Source organism: Ovis canadensis, chromosome 19 (assembly GCF_042477335.2).
Source record: "Ovis canadensis isolate MfBH-ARS-UI-01 breed Bighorn chromosome 19, ARS-UI_OviCan_v2, whole genome shotgun sequence".
Classification (NCBI taxonomy): Eukaryota; Metazoa; Chordata; class Mammalia; order Artiodactyla; family Bovidae; genus Ovis; species Ovis canadensis.
The window spans coordinates 62,380,575-62,400,869 of NC_091263.1; the positions used below are offsets into that span (position 1 = coordinate 62,380,575).

Below are 20,295 nucleotides of genomic sequence, written 5' to 3' on the forward strand. Positions count from 1 at the left end.
GTAACCTCATTTCTTCTGCCTTGCGTGAGGTACCTCTGAAACCTAATGCTTTACCACACACCCTATTCCATAAAGTCTAATAATCTGTCTCTGGCCTGGCAGATGTTGCAGGGAGGCAGCGTGGAGAAATTGGAAACTGGCTGCTGCTTTTGCAGACTACCAGCTGACTTCATTTTTTAATATGAAGTAGATTTTAAATGAGCAGACATGCCTGTTCTTAAGTTCAAGTATAGAAACATTTCACATGTCAGTGTGGATAGTTTCAGCTTTTTAAGAGTTCGTTTTTGTTCCACTAGATAGATAAAAATTGCTACCTGGATCATTTTCGAAGCCTAAGGTGTATTTCATGGTGAGGTTTCTCCATGTCTGGTTTTTGATTGTTCCTTTTCTTATAACATGGTGTTCTTCACTGGAAAAGACTTCTAAGTTTCTACAAGATCATTCCAATATGATCTGTGTTTTCTAAAGTAGGTATATCTAAATGTTGGTGTGTGTGTGTGGGGGTATACACATACATATGTATATGTGAAAGAATATGGTGGTTAAGAGCTACGTAATTGGGATTTCCCTGAGGGTCCAGTGGTTAGGAACGACTCTGCACTTGCACTGCAGAGAATACTGGTTCCATCCGTGATTGGGAAACTAAGATCCTGCAAGCCATATAGTGCAGCCAAAAAATAAAAAAAATGAAAGGAGTCCTTTGGGCCCAGGTTGGGGCAGGGCCTGGCACCCTCTGCATACCCAGCAAATAAAGGTTAAATGAATTCAGCAATACTGCTTGAAGGGAGGGTGCAAGAAAGCTCACAAGTGGGAAGTATGAACATATCTCCTCTGAATCATTGGAGTGGTATCAGTAAACCAGATCACTAAAATATAAGTAAGTTTAACGCTTTCAGGCTTAAATGCTTTCCTTTTCCTTCAGCGTCTGTGATTTGGGAATTGGAAGGTTGCTATTTAAAAAATGGTTAAATTGGGAGGGGCAATATAGGGTAGGGAATTAAATGGTACAAACTTATTATGTGTAAAATAAATAGGATACAACAATAAATTGTACAGCACAGGGAATATAGCCAATATTTTATAGTAACTTTAAATGAAGTACAGTCTATAAAAATATTGAATCACTATGTTGTATACCTGAAACTAATATAATGTTATATCACCTATACTTTAATTTTTTTTAATAGTTAAATTTATTTTCTGGTATTTGAGGCCTAGTCCTTAAGGTACAATGCCTGCCTTTTAATAAAAAAAAATATGAACATAAAGGTAGGATTGCTTGATCATCATTTGGTCCTCATATCCTCTTGAATGTAATTTCCCTACCATGTGTGACTGACATGGGGCAAATTAACTTTGAGCAAAGTAATTGCCCCTTTGCCTTACATCTGTTTGCTAAGCAAAAAAGGTGAATTTTAAACTATTACCTGAGTTCCTAAAATTTGATTTTTATTACAAATGTAGGTGTATCACCACCTTGGGGATACCAGGTGCATTCTTGGCCTTAATCCTGAGGACATCTTCAGCTTGTTCCATTTCCTATCCTTGCTTCTGCAAACTGATTTGGTTGATGGAAAAGAAATTTAGTTATGCTGGTTTGCAAGAGTTTTCTCTCATTGGGTGATTTGATTTGTTTTTCAGTCTGCTCCATCTGGACACAAACATCTGACGGTGGAAGAATTATTTGGAACCTCTTTGTCAAAGGAACAGCCAACAGTTGTGGGTCTGGATTCAGAAGAAGTGGAGAAACTGCCAGGAGATGCCTCCCAGAAAGAGCCCAACTCATTCCTACCATTTTCGTTTGAGCCTGGAGGGGCCCCCCAGTCGGAAAACCTGGGTGTCCATCCTGCTGCCCACCCCTCAGTCCAGCCCGAAGTCACCACCCCGGTGCTAATCACTCCTGCTTCCATCACTCAGTCCAGTGAAAAGCAGGCCCCCAGCTATGCCATCCCATTGCACTCTGTGCTAAGTCCTAGTCTACCAGCAGAAGCTTCTACTGGACAGGCTCCCCCCAGCCTACCCCGAAAAACCACCATGATGCAAACAGTGAAGACTACACCTAGGCAGAGGTCTCCACTCCTGAGTCAGCCTGTCCCCGAGCTGAGCCACGCCAGCCTGACTGCCAGCCAGAGCCCATTCAGGGCCCCGCTGAGCGTGACAAACACAACCAGTCCGTCTCTCCCAAGTGTTGATCTTCTCCAGAAACTCAGGTTGACCCCGCAGCATGACCAAATACAGACACAGTCACTTGGGAAAGGTGCAGCAGCACCCAGCTTTTCTCCAGCAGCCGGCCAGCTGGCCACCCCTGAGAGCTTCATAGAGCCTTCCCCTAAAGCAACAGCAGCAAGAGCCTCAGCCTCCCTGAGCAACATGGTGCTTGCTCCCCTTCAGGTACTGGCAGGAGATTGGGTGGCTGTAACCTAGTGGGATGAAACTGGATTTTGATTGAGAGGAGACAGAGTTGTTTAAAGAGACAACCGTTGAGTGTGTAAGGGGCTAGAAGAAAGGAGAGGTGAGAAGCCCTGCAGTGATCAACCAAACGATCGGTAACTGGTGGTGTAACTCAGTTCCACTTCCCAAAATAATTTCAGCTGATAAAAGCTGAGAAATTGTATTTTCCTTCCTGGGTGTGCATTTTAGCGTTTTTTTGTTTGTTTATTTTTGCCTGACACGTCTAGGAGTCCTTATTTGACTCAAGACCATGGATCCAGATTATCCCAAGCTTTGTTCCATCCCCTGCTCCCTCAGTACTCTGACTGAGTGCCCGCCTTGTGCCAGGTGCATTAGGGGTGCCATAAGAGCGTCCCACATCTGGAGGTCTGAGGTCAAAGAAAGCTTCCTCGGGAAACTGGCCATCAGCTGAGATCTGAAGACTCAGTAGAAATTAGCCAGACCTAGAGGTAGGAAGTGTGTGTGAAGGCAAGGAAAGTAGCAGGTGCAGAAGCCTAGACACGAGAGGGCATTTGCTGAGCTGTGGTGTGACTGGATCTATGTGTAAAGAAACATGGGGGAGCAGGTATTGGTGATGAGTAAAATTTTGTAAATAGTATCAAGGAGTTAGAGGTTTGTTCTGAGGACCCTGAAGAGTCTTTTAAGTGCATGAGCCAAGGGTGGCACGCTGGGAAAGGGGATGACGGAAGGACAACAACCCATCAGAACGGAGGTCGGGGCAGTCACCCAGGCTTGAGCGGGTGGGGGCCTGTACTGGGCAGTGTGGACATGTGGATTTATTAAGAAGGAGGATGAGCGGGACTTGGTGGGGTTTGGATATAGGGGTGAAGAAGAGGTTTGTCCCTCAGTAACTTAAAACGTTGGTGAGTTTACAAATGAGGAAATCAGGTCACAGTTGAAGTGACTTGTGCAAGATCACAGAACTGAAAGGGGGTAGAGCCTTTCAAGGTTTTAGTCTCATGCCCTTTAATAATTACAATCCCCAGCTCTTGAACATTTTACCAAATAATATTAATACTGGCTCTTCTGTATAATATTATCTCTTAGTTAATGGAATGCTTTGTTCCATTCCGTTAAAATTCTGTACAGAAAAAGAAACCTGGTGTCCTGGTTACATGATTAAATTGTCATATTTGCCGTTTCTGTCTGCAGTATAAGGAGCAGCGAGAATGTTCTGTTTGATAAAACATCCCTGAAATGTGTCTGCTGCCACTATTCCTGTTGTTCTAGAAATACAGCCTGCAGTCCTGAATACCACCCCTCTAGATTTGGCCTCTGGGACAGCACCCTGCTCTCCAGCATGCCTCTGGCAGAGGAAGCTTACAAACATGTTCTTTCTCATTTATGTGCCATATCGAATTTCAGGACCTGGGACCGCACTGAGTCCTAATGTATTTGCTCTGCTACAGGAGCTTCTGTGTCTCCCAGGGGATAGGTATAGCATTTATCTGGAAGTGTGTGGCTCTGTGTGAGACTGTTTAGTGCCACCTGTCAGAGTGTGAACCACCCTATCAGGAGGCTTCATGCTATCAGGATCTTGCGTCTCTACAGTCTCAACAGCAAAATATGCTTGGTCTGTCCCCACTCTTATAAGAGACCCAGGTTTCAGCTTTTTCTGTAGAGACGTTTTCAAGGCTTTGCACACCCCTTTTCTCCAGTGGAACTGAAGGGGGTTGGGGGCTGTCCTGAAGCTCCTATCCTGCATTGTGACAAATTCTGGTCAGCCACGTCCCTCAGGAATCTAGGAACCAAGTCATGTTTGAACTCCTCCTTACAGCTGCTAACCTAGATTTTTACCCCAGTAACTAAGAAATCTTTAATGAAAAGTTGCTACATCTGTTCATCTTTTCTGTTTAAACGTTGCAGTCTATGCAGCAAAACCAGGATCCTGAAGTTTTTGCCCAGCCTAAGGTGTTATCCAGTGCCATCCCGGTAAGGATCCCCTTTTTCTAAAGAGCATAGTATGTCTTAAGTTCTTCTGCCGAGTGTAAAGTGAAACATTTCAGCTTTCAAACCTAGGCCCCTCTTAAATGTCCCCTCCAACTCCCGCAGGCAGAGCTCATTGCTGTGGCCTCTGCAGTCCTCAAGTCATCCGTCCTCAGTGATGTCTTCCCTGAGTGTGTGTATGGGAGGGCAAGGTCGGCCACGGCAGGGGTGCTCACTCACTCCCTCTGTGTTGTGAACAGGCGACTGCTGAGAGCAAGTCAGCCCCATCCCTATGGATAGGAGACAGTCTTTGCCCTGGAAGAACTATGGTGTCCCAGTAAACAAGGCAGTGTCACCACCCTGCTCGATGGCTTCCCATTGCCCTGTTGACAGAACCTCCCAGGCCTGCGTGCTCTGTGCCTTGCTTCTTCTCCCCTGCCTCATTTTTTAGAACTTGTCCTCATCCTCCATTCCCTACCAGCTTTGACAGGCACACTCATCTTTTTCAGTTCCTAAACTTTTAGGTTCCTTTTGCCTTTGAGCCTTAACACCTCTCCTGAAGCCTAAGAGTTTAAGCAAAAGCCACCTTCTGACTGGTCTTAGCAGGTCTTCTTTGTAGCTTGTCCTGCTGCGTGGTGATCGGCTTACCACTTCTTGGTGATCTCTCAGCCCAGTGTTGCACCAAAAATAACCACAGATGGCTCAGAACCCAGAAACTGCACTCTCAAAGCTACGGAGAGCTTTGGTTCTTTATAAATGAGGAGGGTGACAGATAGGAGGGAAAAAATACATAGTTTTCTTGTTGAGTGTATCAAAATATGAGAATTAGTAAAAAAAAAGGGGGGGGGGGCTTCCCTCATAGCTCAGTTGGTAAAGAATCCGCCTACAATGCGGGAGACCTGGGTTCGATCCCTGGGTTGGAAAGATCCCCTGGAGAAGCGAAAGGCTACCCACTCCAGTATTCTGGCCTGGAGAATTCCATGGACTATACAAGTCCGTGGAGTCTAAAAGAGTCAGACATGACTGAGCAACTTTCACTTTCAAAAAAAAATACTATTACTCTTTTGTGTATTCTGCTGGTTAGCCATTGTTAGCCCAGAAGTATATCTAAATGAAAGAAGGAGGTAAATGTTAGTTTTATGTTTTTAAAATTGTGTCTTTGATGACTGTGGTGGCATAATAAATACATTGAACACAACTAAAGAAACTAATGCTTCAAATAATTTCATATAACTGATGCTTCATATAATTCTTTTTATTGAATTAAAATTTATGTATAATAAAATGCAGATTTCTTGAATTGAGTTTTAATACACGTATATCTCTTGGGCAGTGAGAAGTTATGTAACACTTCCATCACCTCAGATAGTTCCTTCACACCCTCCTCCAAGCATTTCTGTGTCCCTCATGGGAAAACTTGACATATTCAACTTATCTCAGGACTGTTCTTACTGTGCCTTATCAGATTCCCTTTCTGTAGTGGTGGGGCTTGGCGTCTCATAACAGCCCGAGGCCACCCTTATCATGTAAATGGGCTCCTCATCCTTCAGCGAACAAGCTTCCTAACCAGACATTGCATGCTTAGATGCCGCTTCTGGCCCTTTATCTGAACTCTGAATAGTCAGCATCGGGCTCTGCTTTCCTGTCTCCTGCTGCTTGTGCTTGTTATCAGCGTCCCCTCCTCTGGGCCTGGCTGCTGGCTCCCACACTCTTTGTTGCAAAATGGCCATTGTTCCCCTGCAGGTGGCAGGCCCCCCTCTGGTTCCGGCAACAACCTCGGCAGCGCCCTCAGTCCTGCTGTCCCCCAGTGTTTTCCAGCAGACAGTTACAAGGTCCTCAGACCTTGAGAGGAAAGCCAGCTCCCCTTCTCCTCTCACTGTTGGGACGACAGAAAATCAGAGAAAGCCTTCCATTATCCTCAGCAAGTCTCAGCTCCAGGATACATTAATACATCTAATCAAGGTATGTGAAATATTGGTTTAGTCTTTGGATTTTCATTCTGTAAAAAAATAATTGTATGATTCTTTAAAAAGTCAATTCATAAAGAAAATCCAAGGCCAGCTAGGACCAGTGTTTCTCTCTCCCTATGGGAAAATTCTCGAAGTGGAAAAATAGATCTGTGTGAATTTCAAAATATTCCTCATGATTGTCTCTGGGTGGTGGGATTCTTGGCATAATTAGTTACACAGAGCATGTATATAACTTCTTCCTAAGCTGTTACCATGACAGCTCTAAGGAGGTAACCGTGACCTGACCATCTCTTCCAGAATGATCCCAGCTTCCTCAGCACACTTCATGAAGCCTACTTACAGGTTCTGACCAAGAACAGAGACAGCCACAACCTATGACTAGAGCAGAGTAATCCTGAAGGCAGGATGTCAACCTCAGAAGCAAGCAGGCCTCATCATGGAAACTTCTAAACGGAACATTGAGCTTTGAGAATTCTAAAACTGAGCCTATGAGAAAGAGACTCGTTGCTTAAGAATGTTTTCCAAGTGACGTTCTCAGTGATAATGGAGGTTTCACTGTGAAGCATCACCAGCAGACCTTTGTTTTGGGGGGGGGAAAAAAAAAGACCATTGTGTTCAGTTGTGTGGGTGTGGGTGTTTTCATCAGCTCTAAACAAGTTTGTGAAATAAGGAATCTGATTTTCAGCTCACTTTCGTATTCAAGGTCTTAGGGGAAAGAGGTCACCAGCCCTGCGGCAGTCAGCCCAGCCCATACCCCCATTCCCCTCCCGCACTTCGATCTAAAAAGTTAAGCCTTGGGCTGGTAGTCATGTTCTGAACAGAGCAGAAGTCAGCTCTGTGCAAAGTAGCTTCGCGTTTTAAGGATCAGAGGTTAAGCTGGCAGATTAGGACTGGTTTGTTCAAGTGAAGTGTATTTTATACGAATGCCCCTTTGGGGCCTTAAAAGTTCTGAAGTTTATTCATTTGTTCTGATTTTAAGTGTCCCCGGGGATGCCACGCAGAGGGCTTCCACTGTGAGGATATGTTTGAATAGGGCTCTGCCGGCCCTGTGCTGAGGTGGGAGCAGGCGTGGCACACCTTTGAAGTAAAGGCTGGGACTGGTAAGACCCAAATTCTATCAGAAATCTTCACTTTCAGTTAAACTCTCCAGTGGTTTTGAAAATGTTAAGCTTGTGTGTGAATCATAGCCTTGTTTTCCTTTTCTGTCTAAACACAGTGAGAAGTCATTGTTCGTTGTTTCCCTTAACACTTTGACAAAAGGACCAGTGGACCAATCTGACAAAGCCATTCTGGTTCCGTTCCTCAAGTCTACTGAGAATAGTTTTAAAGCTATGCAGAAAAGGGAACTGTTACTCACACTGCCCTTACTTTATTATAGAATATGGAATTAAAAACCAAGTGTGATATTCAGAACTTCACCAATGTATTCTTAGGCTGTGAGCCCTTCTGCAGCCTGAGTCTGAAAATATGTAAAGATGCTTTGTTATGCTGCTATTGATCTGCCATGATTTATATTTATTCTTTTATGGCATGTAATGGTGATTAGTAATATTTTAATGTAGATTTGATTTATTTCAGCAATAGTAATTTTAAGATATTCTTTGAATGAAAGTGTCTTCGTTTCTATGATACAGGTCATTTTGTAGTATTTAACCAATTAAAATGCACTGCTTACTTTTCTGAGCACTATTTAATGACGGGGTAAAAACCCAATTGGCTCAACCAGCTAGCTTAAGGATTAGCTGTGAATAATGCTGACAGATATGATGGTTCCTTGGGAACAATCATTTAAGCTTTAATGGTAACTCAATCATAAATCCATAGGTTTTTTTCTTTTAGCTGAGATTTTAGAAAATTAATTGTGAATTACATACTTGTTTTAGTTTGCGCTTAACTTGTTTTCTATTTTTTGTTTTTTTAGCATAAAGAATACCTTGATTGGCTTTTGTTAATCTAAACGTGCTTCCTGGGCAACTTTTCTGCTTCCAAATTTAGTGTCTTCTATTGTGTCTACCTATTATTTGTAAAGTGTGCAGAAGTCAAGGAAGCTTCTAAGTTCTCATACTCAATTAGGAATTAGGAATAGTTTGTTTTCAAAAGTAGTGTGTAAATTCAGCAACCAAAAATGAATTGCTTGTGCATCACCCAGGAGAGAGAAAGTTACAGTAAGGTGTGAAATGTCACTGACCCCAGGAGGTGGTGTCCAGGGCGCCCCCGTGACTGTTCTCTGAAGACAGTTGCCCTGGCAGGCTAGGATGCATCCCAGGTGTAAGTCTCTGTGGGCTTTGGAAAGCGGAAGAATCGAGGGGTTCTTGTTATGATAGACGTTTGAGTTGAAATGATGCTTTGAGTCGGGTCAATATTACGCGACAGTTGAGAGAGAGTTCTGAAGAGGGTCTGTAATCAGATCTGTTCATTTTCACCCTTTACTTCAAGGAATGAATAGGATAGACAGTAGAGAATCTGGGATGAGGTTTCCTTAGTATGAAAGTAAACTTTTAAGTGCCCAAGTCGTGGAGACTTGAAAAGGGTAAGCCTGTTTCAACTCCCAAATTTATGTATTCAAAGCGTTTTGAAAATTCAGAAGCCAGAGGTTCACTGCCATGAGAACCAGGAAGTTCAGGCCAGGATGAGTCAGTAGAGAAGTCGGGCCAAGCCTGAACAGTGGCAGTTGGATGACCCTGGGCTGAAAGTCACAGTTCGGTTGCCTTACCCCTCATTCAGACTTCTGTCCAGAACCTCATGCTAGTTTAGGTTGCATATTTACATTGCTGCAGTAACTTTACCGGAATCTTAAGTTTTAAACCTTAGTTGGGTCCAAATGGACACCAAAACAGAGATGCTTCTTGCTAGGTTTGCAGAACTCCAGGTGCCCTGCACTTAGGTCACCGTGTCTGTCTGTAGAGCCCCTCACCTGAGTGGGCGGCCCTGCTCTTCTTTTCTTGCAGTTATTGTGGTGTCTTTGAATGGACTCCCACCTCCCAAACAGCCTCGTTCCTTTAAGGCAGGAGCTCCTCCTCATTGTGCATCTCCCCCCAGGTTGGTAAGGTGTGACTTGGAATCCCATGTTGTCCAGTGACTGTCAGCTCCAGGAGAAGCATTCGTGACATCTGCATGTGAATATGAATGTCCATGGCTTACTTAGGAAGGCTTTTGGGAGCTGGGTTTTGTTAAGAGCCCAAGTTGACCTGGGTACTTCCCTGCCAGAGGAGGCACAGGCTTAGTTGAGAATAGGACCCGATTTTGCATGTCAAGAATTGTTCTTTTTCCACCTGTGTGTTCTTGTAAAAAATCTTAAACCCCATCAGATCTACTAGGTAAATATGTTTTAAACCATGCAGCTTTATTACTCTCCTCCCCAAAGAATGTAGTTTGACGTTTTTCTCATTTTGGTAGTAGAGGCCATAACTGCCATTGTATTACTAATAATGCAACATGAAATTGAAGGTGCCTAACTGCTTAAAAAACAAAATCAGCCATCATACTGTAACTCTGAGCAAAATGAAACACAGAGGAATGAGAGACGGCACAGGCACGGTAGGCTCAGTCCGTGTGAGTGAAAACAAGGAGTCACAGGGACGTGTGTCCTGCATTCTTGCTGCACGTTTGCTGCTGCTGAGCACATGTTTCTTTCTTACCTGTCTTTGGTTTTCTTCAGTTGTACTCAAAGGGCCTGCTGGAACCAGTAGCGCCCTGTGTTTTCAGGTGTCTAAAATGTTAAGATCTGAAAGAAGTAAAGCAACTTACACTGAGCTCTTTAAAAGCTGTGCTTGAGAACATTTCCCTGAGTGGGCCGGGGCCTCCAGGAGCCTGTTTTTTTCAGCAAGAGAGACGTGTGCAATGTTTCACTTGGCTTTGTGTGTGACATCTTCATTTGAAATGCTCTGATGCAATACCGTTCACTTTGAAAGGGGGAAATGCAGAGTTGTGTTTCCCTTTTATCTGTGTGATTCCTTCAGAAACGTGTTTTTAAAATATATGTTCTCAGTGGGTTTTTATTCTGTATTCCTGCTTTGGCCATGTGGCTCTCATGACCTTCAGTGTACCAGAGTTTCATTGCCCTGAATGTGGCCGTGAGAAGCTCTGGGACTGTGGCAAGATTTTTGTTCCATGAGCGCAATGCAGCATCATCAACAGTTTTAATGGTATGGATTTTATACCATCTGTGTATGTTTGCAAATATTAAGTTATTACCTGTTTTCAGATGAGCATTTTTCATCCTAAATTTTATATGTTTGCAAATATATTTTTTTAATAAAAGTTCAAAACCAAGTTTTAGCACCTACTCAATTTTAATTGTGTTTTTATTGAACTTAAAGACATAGCAACTTTTGGATGAGTTGCTACACTGTGCTAGACCCTCCTACTGCTGAGAGGGAATGGGGTGAGAGAACAAAACAAATCCATTTATTCCTAGAAGGTTTCCCCAGATAAAGGGAACAGGTCTAATAAGGACAAGAAATAGTGTGCCTGGTGTCTAGGTTGGTAAAGAAGGAAAGAGGGAGAGAAGAAAATAAACTGTGATTGTTATGGGAAATAGGGAAAAGGGTAGAAAAGTGTTAATCATGTAAGTCCCTGATAACTGTTCACAGTAAGTATTGGGTTGGCCAAAAAGTTCATTTGTGTTTTTCCATAACACCTTACAGAAAAAACCTGAATAAACGTTTTGGCCAACCCAGTGCGTTTCCAAATGAAATTCTCCCTAAAATGTTTGCTTTACCTGCCTGCTTTCATAGAGCAGAGCGTATGCTTAAACCTTGCTTTATGACTTTTATACACACACTCAGTCACCACTACTGCATGCTCATTCAACACATAAACATTGCGACTATTTTCTTGATCTTCACAGAACCCATTTTAGAGAGAAGGGAGTTGAAGCCAAGAGTGACAAGGATGTGCCAAAGGCTGCTGCTTATTAAGCCAGCGCTGAGTTAAGGACCTGAAGCCATGCAGACTGGAGGGCTGGTCTAGAATTCCTTTCTTGATTCCATTGCCTCCATGATAAATTATTCTAGATTGCTCTTGCTGGGGCTTTTATGTTTGTCAGTTACAGGAAGCAGCCTGTCTCTCCTGGATGAGCAGCTGGAAATCCAGCCATGGGGTTTCCTCTAAGGATGAAGCAGGGTTCTTGGAAAGCAGAAGAGAAGAGAAGAGCAGCAAGAAACAGTCACTAAATCAAGCAAACCCTGGAGCCCAGCCTGCATTCCCTCTTTCAGACAGTGCATTTGAGGGTCTCTGTTATCTGTAATGGGAAAAAGTCAACAGGTTTCTAAAGGGCTTAAATCCATTCAAGATCCTCACTCTCCTAGAGTTTGCCGCCATACTCAACGCAAATAGAACTCATGACATAAGCCTCCCACCTGGCTGGAGGATGGGGCTTCCACACATCACTTAAGGCAAATAAATAACGGATGGCTGCTAAGAGATATGTTATGCCCAACTGGTAGAATGGCTCAGAAGGAGGTGATAATGAAAGCAACATGACAGTCACATCATGTTTCACAAACATTTCTTTCAGTTAAGTTGAAATAACTTTTAAATACAGTCCTGTGAGTAATCATAACCAACATTTGTTGTGTGCTGTGTGATTGTGTGCATTATTTGTTAATCTTCCCCACATCCCTGGGAGGAGGAGGCCATTCAAAGTGCAGCCTCCAGAAAGGGCTCGAAACACACCAGCTTCTGTCATCCTGAGAAGGGGAAGAAAGGGTACAGGCTCTGGTTAGACTGATGTCAGCCCGTCCATCTGAAAAGAGCTCCAATAGTGGAGCCGAGAAGGCAGCCACACTCCATAGGAACTGGTGTCTTTGTACCCAGGTCCCTGCCACTCCAAGAAGATGAGTCTGGCACTGCTTGAGCCCTGCCAGAGCTCTAGAGACACCCCCAGCAAGCCACACGCCATTTTCTGTGGAGTTTCTCACAGTGTTGGCAATGGGGCCCTGGCTTCTGAAGCAAGTACAAAATCTGGATCCCTACACATTTTGTGACCCAAACCCCGTTTATTGTTTCTATATCTGGCATCTGAGTTGATGCTTTCGTATTGTGGTGCTGCGGTGCTGGAGAAGACTTGAGAGTCCCTTGGACTGCAAGGAGATCAGAGCAGTCAATTCTAAAGGAAATCAACCCTGAATATTAATTGCAAGGACTTGATGCTGAAGCTGAAGCTCCAATACTGTGGCCACCTGATGGGAAGAGCCGACTCATTGGAAAAGACCCTGATGCTGGGAAAGATTGAGGCAGGAAGAGAAGGGGACGACAGAGGATGAGATGGTTGGATGGCATCACCGACTGGATGGACATGAGTTTGAGCAAGCTCCGGGAGATGGTGAAAGACAGGAAAGCCTGGCATGCTGCAGTCCATGGGGTCACAAAGACTCAGACATGACTGAGCAACTGAACAATATCTGAGGTGTCCCTACCCCCAGAGGTTAGCCCTCCAGCCTCTCAGGCTAACATCCTCTCCTGTCCTGCTGGCACCCAGAGGCTTCCTTGACTTCCACTTGACCCCTTACCCTGACAGGCCCCCCAGTGAGAAAGGGGGCTCCAGGAATAGTGCCGGCAACACCAGTTACCTTGTGGTCTGCACCACGGGCTACGGGCTGTGTGCACCCCAGCAGGCACCTCACCCCATTTTAAACAAATATTTTGTCATTTCACCTTTACCATTTTTAAAAAGCATTTGTTTGCTTAATTTGTTTCTTTGACTGTGCCAGGTCTTGGTTGCGGCATATGGAATCCAGCTCCCTGACTGGGGATCAAACCCAGGCCCCTTGCTTTGGGAGCACAGATTCCCAGCCACTAGACCAACCAGGGAAGTCCCTCACTTTTATACCATTTTGACCCAGAATTCACAGAGAATGTAACCTAGGCCTACATAATTTTTAAATTAATATCTTAATTGTAATACAAAGGAGAAGTTTTGAAGTGATTTATAATCAGATGTTCTATATTAAATAAGTAAATGCTCGGGCATGACTACACAAATTCTCAGAATGCCCCCAGAAATTGGAGCCCTGGCTTTCATTCTGACACTTCCTCTCCCCAACAAAAGACAGTGGCTCTCCCATAGCAGGCCTGCCCAAGGCCGACACACCTGGGAGCCTGCTCCGCCACCCCTCCACTGCCCACTCTGTCTCCCTAGGCTCCTGCCCAAAAGGAGACTGAGGAGCTGTTTGCGCTTCAGCCCAAGATGGTGAGGTTATTATCACCTCCCAGGGATTTAGCACCCTTAACTGATGGACCAGTGCAATGGCTGGTGGCTCAACCTCAGAGGAAGTTAAGAGGGAAGATGGGAGAGACACACACATACACACACAGACCCTATTTGTTGGTCCCCATCTGACCCTCGGGGCTGCGGGTAAGAGCTATTCTGTCTCAAACGCAGTGCTGGACAACACATGCACACACGCCTGCCCTGTCCCCTTAGACTGTGGCTCCATAGGGAACTGCGAACTGGGGAGCCTCTCTGTACCCACAATGTGGCACAGAGCAGGGATGCCGGGCGCTGTGGAACAGAGTGACTTTCACCCTCCTGACCACCTGGGGAATGCAGATGAGGGAACTGGCCATTGAGTGATCAGCCAAACACCATCCGTCCAAGTTCACCCAGCTAGAGGGCAGCAGAGGCAAGAGTTGAAGTAGACTTACACCCACCACCTCTCTCTGGGTTTGTGGACCATGGAGAGAGGCTTCGGGTCCCCGGAGAATTTTGGAGCACATTTGGAAGTGACAGCAGCCTTGCTCCCTGTCCCCTTCTGTTATTCCTGACTCACAGGTTTAGTTCTCAGAGGGCTTTCTCAGCCCTAAGCCAGAGAGGGTGAGAAAGTGGGAGAGTGGGTTAGAGGCATCCTGCCAAGACACCGGCCAAGCAGGAAAGCCAAGGCCCAGATCTGCAATGATTTTATTGTCTCAATCCCCATCACCCATGCCAGCTTGACACAGGTACAGTTTGGGGGCAAATTGACTGTCGGTGTTCACCTCCTCCTTAGAGCCTTCCCTGATCCGAAGCCTCAGGAGGCAATTCTTTGTGTAGATCACAGGGACAGAGCCGCATGGCCCCCACTGACCTATGACCTGTGAGCCGAGAACTGATACAGGATTGTCTTTTCCAAATATCTAGCACAATACCTCCACACAGGCCTTGGCAAATGCAACAAACAAATAAATTCATGAGTGAATCAAAATGTCATTTGAGGCCTCACCAAAGAAGGAAATAGCAACCCACTCCAGTATTCTTGCCTGGAGAATCCCATGGTTGGAGGAGCCTGGTAGGCTACAGTCCGTGGGGTTCTAAAGAGTGGGACACTACTGAGCGACTTCACTTTCACTTTCTTTCAAAGTCACCAGAAGGAAGGCTGACTAGATGTCGTTGCTAATTCTGAGGGTGGGGTGGGGAGAGAAAAACCATTATGTTGTAATCTGAGTGGTGGAGCCTGGGCACCTCCCCTGGGTGAGGAGCAGCCAACTCGGGCATGGGACTTCCTATAACTGCTGACTGCTCTTCCCAGCCAAGCACTCCTACGGCTTAATGTTTCCTAGGAGGAGTTGTGTGGCTCTGAACAGGGAAATGATCCCTCTCCATGCCTTTCTCCAGAGTCCTCACCTAAAAAACTACCACTTCAGCTATTCAATAACTGCCTGGGAGGAAATCTACTTAATCTCACCACAAGAAAACAAAAACAGTCATCTGTAATATCCACTGGAACAAAAGCCACCCCTGCTGCCCAGCTTGCTCAGGCAAACAGGAGCAATGAGAACAAGGCACAAGGTGTCATCTCTCCTCACTCCATGCTTCAGGCCACGCCAGCTGCCCCAGAAGTGCCCCGATTGTCAATAGCACTATGGGAGCCCAGCCAGGCACGGTGCCCCCAGACAGGAGCTGATGGGGGTTGACTCCTTGCTCCCAACGCAGGGGAGGTGCCCAGGCTCCGCTACTCAGATTACAAGCTGCAGTGACTAGGCACTTTTCTTTTGTGTGCAAGAAAAGCAGGCCTGGCTTGGCTGGGCTCCAGCCTGGTGCTCACCTGTTAGGAATGGCAGGTGCCTTCAGCCCTGGCCTTTGGTGGTGACTCAGAGGGTCAACCACTCAATTTGGTCCTGAGATTGGCCAAGGACACACAGTGAAAACCAGGAAAAAAAAAAAAAGTCCTCTCTCCTGGAATCTAGTGCTGCTGCTGCTGCTAAGTCGCTTCAGTTGTGTCCGACTCTGTGCGACCCCATGGACTGCAGCCCACCAGGCTCCTCCGTCCATGGGATTTTCCAGGCTAGGTGTTCTGAAAGCATACATATTGTTTGTTACAGTGCAAATGCCAAAAGCAGTGTCCAGACAAGGGGGGCCCGTGGATAACCTTCCTCTGCCCAGTGATAATCCTGGGGGTGAAAAGCACGAGGACTCTGGAAAAGAATTTAAGATGCATAGTGATGTAAACCAGAGGGGTCATGACCTTGTTTGAAATATGTATATTCATGGAGAAAAAGAAAAAGACTGGAAGGAAATAACCGAAATGTTGTCCTTGGTAACCTTGGATGAAGGTAACCTTGGGAGATGAAGTTTTCCTCTTTGTGTATCAGAGTTCAAGCAGAGAAGCAGAAACTGTCTATATTAAGAGATTTGGCACAAGGAATTGAATCGCTCTCTGGCAGGGAGGGTGGGGAGTGGCTGATCAGGTAAGTCACAAATTGCAGGGCAACCTGTCAGAAAGTGCAGGCTAGACCCTTGGGCTCAGGTGGAACTGCCATTGAAGGAGTTATTCTTAAGCCTTTCAACCAACTGAATCAGATATTCTAGATAACCACCCAGGTTAACTAGAAGAATCTCTTTTACTTAAAATCAACTGACTATGGAATTTAATCACATCTATAAGATATCTTCAGAGCAGCACTTAGGTTAGTGTTTAATTGAATAATTGGGGACTACAGCATAGCTGAATGACATAAAACAGACCATCACAACATTTTTGTTATATTCTCAAATTTTCTGCAAGGGACATGTGTCGTTAATTGTATAATTTTTTTAAAAAAAGCAGTAAATGACAAAACCACCATGAGATACCACTTTGTACCTACAAGGCTGATTAAAATAAAAAAGACAAGATAATAACAAGGATTGACAAGAAAGTGCAGAAATCAGAACTGGCAGCCATTGCTGGTGAAATTATATAATGGTGCAATCACTTTGGAAAACAGTGTGTTCCGCAGTGTATACCCAAGGATATATATATATACCTGGTTCCCTTTCCCCACCACTGCTTTCCTATCATGGAGAAGGCAATGGCACCCCACTCCAGTACTCTTGCCTGGAAAATCCCATGGACAGAGGAGCCTGATAAGCTGCAGTCCACGGGGTCGCTGAGGGCCGGGCACGACTGAGCGACTTCACTTTCACTTTTACTTTCATGCACTGGAGAAGGAAATGGCAACTCACTCCAGTGTTCTTGCCTGGAGAATCCCAGGGACGGGGGAGCCTAGTGAGCTGCCGTCTATGGGGTCGCACAGAGTTGGACACGACTGAAGCGACTTAGCAGCAGCAGCAGTCTTCCTATCATGGGGCGCCCGCCCAGTGCCCACGTCCCAGAGTTTGCATGTGTCCTGGAGAAAACCATCTACAAAAGTCATCTCAGAATTCTCTCGGAGGGTACAGTCTCCAATCACTCCTACTGCCTACATACCACTACCAGAGAGAGCTTACAGTCCTGTTAAAATGAAGGCAGGTTCCCACCCTTGAATGTGCTTCCCCTAGGCAAAGAAAGGGAAAACAAGAATACACCTCTGTTGTAAGAATGAGCCCATTTTACAGATGTGAGGGATCCATCCAAGGCTATGGGGGCCTTGGATTCCCTCCCTCCACCCTCTCCCCCAGGCACAGTCTAGGGCGGATGTACTAAGAGGCAGAAGTACCAGAGTCACAGAACCAGACTTGCTGGGAGCTCTTTGCCAAATATGTATCAAGGGCTTTAGAATGGTTTCCACCTTCTGACTTAGAAGTTTCCTAGTTGAGAACTCCCAGTTCAGCGCTAAGCTGCCAGGACAAGGATTTAGGTCCCCCATGTTAACTGCAGGGTAATATATCCTGGTGAAAACCTGGAAGCACTCCAAATACCTATCACTAAGGGATGGTTCACAGCTAATCAATATGATGTCTTTGAAGCATTTGAGAATGCTAATGGGAGAATGTAAAAGAAAATGGTAAGTTTTATATGATCTTGACAATATTAAAAAAAAAAAAGTAAACACCTATTGAGGGGATGCCCAGTTCTACTCTCCAGCCCCTCTCCCTAACCCTTGACCCTCTTTTATTCTCTACATAACGACTGTAATAAATCAATATTTGTCAAATGAGTGACCAGTGGTTAGGACTCCGAGCGTCCACTGCAGAGGACACGGGTTCGATTCCTGGTTGAGGAATTAAGATCCTAGATGCATCATGATGTGGCAAAAAAAAATCTCAAATGAACAAATGACTTAACAATGGTCCCCTTTGAGTGGAATTATGTGCAATTTTAGTTTACTTTTAAATTTTCTATACCTTCCAGGTTTTTACAATGAGCATGCTTTCCTGTGTAGGGGGGGGGAACGTGTTTTAAAAAACAAGAACAATAACAAAAGTCCAATCAGAAAAGTCAGAGGTTCTGTGAGTTAACTGTGTGAGAGCTCACATTCCTGGGGGCATCATTATCAAAAGAAGCATTTCACCAAGAATGCCTCTGGAAGGAAATCTGGGGCTAAGAGGAGAAATGGGCACTTCCCTGGTGGTCCAGTGGCTAAGACTCTTGAGTTCTCAGTGCAGGGGGCCCAGGTTCGATCCCTGGTAGGGAGCTAGATCCACATGCTACAACTACGACCCAGAGCAGCCAAATAAATAGATAAAATTAAAAAAAAAAAAAGAGGAGAGATGGATTTATTAAAGCTCGGTTCTTCATCAACCTACACTCCTGTTAGAGAGTGTCCGAGAATGGGTCCTCTGCAGGGCATTAGGGAACACCAGGCTGGATTCACAAACACACACTCACACAGGAATCACCTCAGGCCCCCACGGGCCTTCAGCCCTGGATGTGAATCAAAGAAAGTGTCCTGAAGACCCGGACTGGCTTGTTGGCTCCACTGCAAGCTCAGTGCTGGCTTGGGCCCCCAGTGCCAGCCCAGGCCTGCCCCAGGAGCATGCACATAGACCAGAGCTGCCAAAGTGATGCCCAGTGCTGTCACTCAGGAACACAGCTGCTCAGGGCCCGTTCACGCCTCACTGGTGTCCACTCAGGGGACATGCAGGAGCACATCAGGATAGCTCTGCCCTGCCTTTCATGCAGACAGCTGGGCAAGGGCAGGAGGGGCCCCCACTGGTGAGCACCCCCACCGCCTGGAGGTTTGCTCCCAACTCAAAAACATCCAGAGCAATGGCCTGGCTTATGAAACACAGAAGCAGCTTTACATAATCAGAAGAAATGATGAGAAAAAGCACATTCATAAAAGTGCATCTCCCAATTGACAGTAATTTTTTCAAGACAGAATTTCGTTTTGCTGGATGGGTTTTTTTCTTTTGAGGGGGGGTGGATTATAAAAGTCAACAGTGTTCACTAAGTTCCAACCAAAGAAAAATTCATAGAAACCAAATACTCTTGTTGAAATGAAGAGAAAAATTAACCAGTGGGTTTTTCTGGCACATTTATGGCTGCAGGATAATTATCCAGCTTCCACGGGTGGAAATTATAGCTTTTCCCATAAGGTCCCAATTCCTCCAAAGTCCCCTGTGACTTGGAGTGCATCCTTGCAGCCTCTGCTTTGCCCAGGCACACTTATGAACATGCATGTGCATGGGAACACATGCATGCGTGTGCACGGGTTCGTTTATTTTTGACAGAAATAGGATCACACTCTACAGGCTGTTCTGTACCTTGCTTTACTCCATTTACAACATGGCACAGACCTCTCCCCACCATCGCGGATCTTTCAGTGCTTCACTCAGCCCCATGGGGCAACCAGCAAGGCACTGGACTCAGGTCTCCCTGGTGTTTTCCTTTGGAGAGGTCGCAGAACACCAAAACAGAACTGCCTGAGGGTCTTTGTAGAAATGCAGAGTCCTAGGCCCTGCCCCATAGGGCTTCCCTGGTGGCTCAGTGGTGTTTCAGTCCCTGGGTTGGGAAGATCCCCTGGAAAAGGAAATGCAACCAACCCCAGTCTACTGGCCTGGGAAATCCCATGGACAGAGGAACCTGGTGGGCTGGTCCATGGTGTCGTAAAGAGTCAGACTCGACTTAGTGACTAAACAACAGCAAGCAATCCTTCGCCAGAGATTCTGATTCCAGAGGTTAGATGTGACCAGGGATTTGTACGTAGAATGACTGCTTCAGGAAGGCACAGAGCGTACAAAGGTTTCAAAGCTATGTCCTTTCTTATCAGACTGAGGGCAGAGGCACGTGTCTGGTCTCTGATGTGGCATACCCTTGGAGCTATCTCACTCTGATCTAGCCTGCAGCCCTTGCCAGCTTTGGGGCCAACCTTGGGTGGGCAGGCCTCCCATGGTTTGGGCCAGCAGGAGCCAAGGGCCATGGGATGCACTGGGCTTAGGGTCTGGCTGGGCATCTGGGCACCAGGCCAGCAGAGGAACGGCCGAGGAGCAACTGAGGTGGGGTACAGGACTCACTCACACTCAATCCATTGTTCCTCGTGACCCAGAGCTCTGAGTGTGGGCCATGCAAAAGACAAGAGGGCACACAGGTGAGCAAGGCCTGGCCACTTGCCTCCCACAGATCTGATACAGCCTCCTTCTCGGCCACTGATTTAAAGGGATCCCTTTCTCTGTCTTCGATAATGTAAAATGGAGCTTCTTCCTATACAAGACATAGTAAAGAGTATCCACCTCATGGGGCAAGTGAGGTGGGTGGACTCCACCAACAGAATCTGTGATAACTCTCCCCTTCCCACTCCCACGCTGGGGACCCTCATCCCCCTGGGG

At 45.7% G+C, this 20,295-nt stretch overlaps 1 protein-coding gene across 1 annotated transcript in view; it reads left to right on the top strand.

Annotated features, from left to right (window-relative positions):
• DCP1A (decapping mRNA 1A) overlaps nt 1-10,632 on the top strand; it is a 42,305-nt gene extending 31,673 nt beyond the window's left edge. The window contains exons 7-10 of the mRNA XM_069561596.1: nt 1,642-2,391; nt 4,318-4,383; nt 6,121-6,339; nt 6,645-10,632. Coding sequence (XP_069417697.1) covers nt 1,642-2,391; nt 4,318-4,383; nt 6,121-6,339; nt 6,645-6,725 — 1,116 coding nt within the window. The 3' untranslated portion in view covers nt 6,726-10,632. The remainder of the gene's footprint in view (nt 1-1,641; nt 2,392-4,317; nt 4,384-6,120; nt 6,340-6,644) is intronic.
• The last annotated feature ends 9,663 nt before the right edge of the window (nt 10,633-20,295 follow it).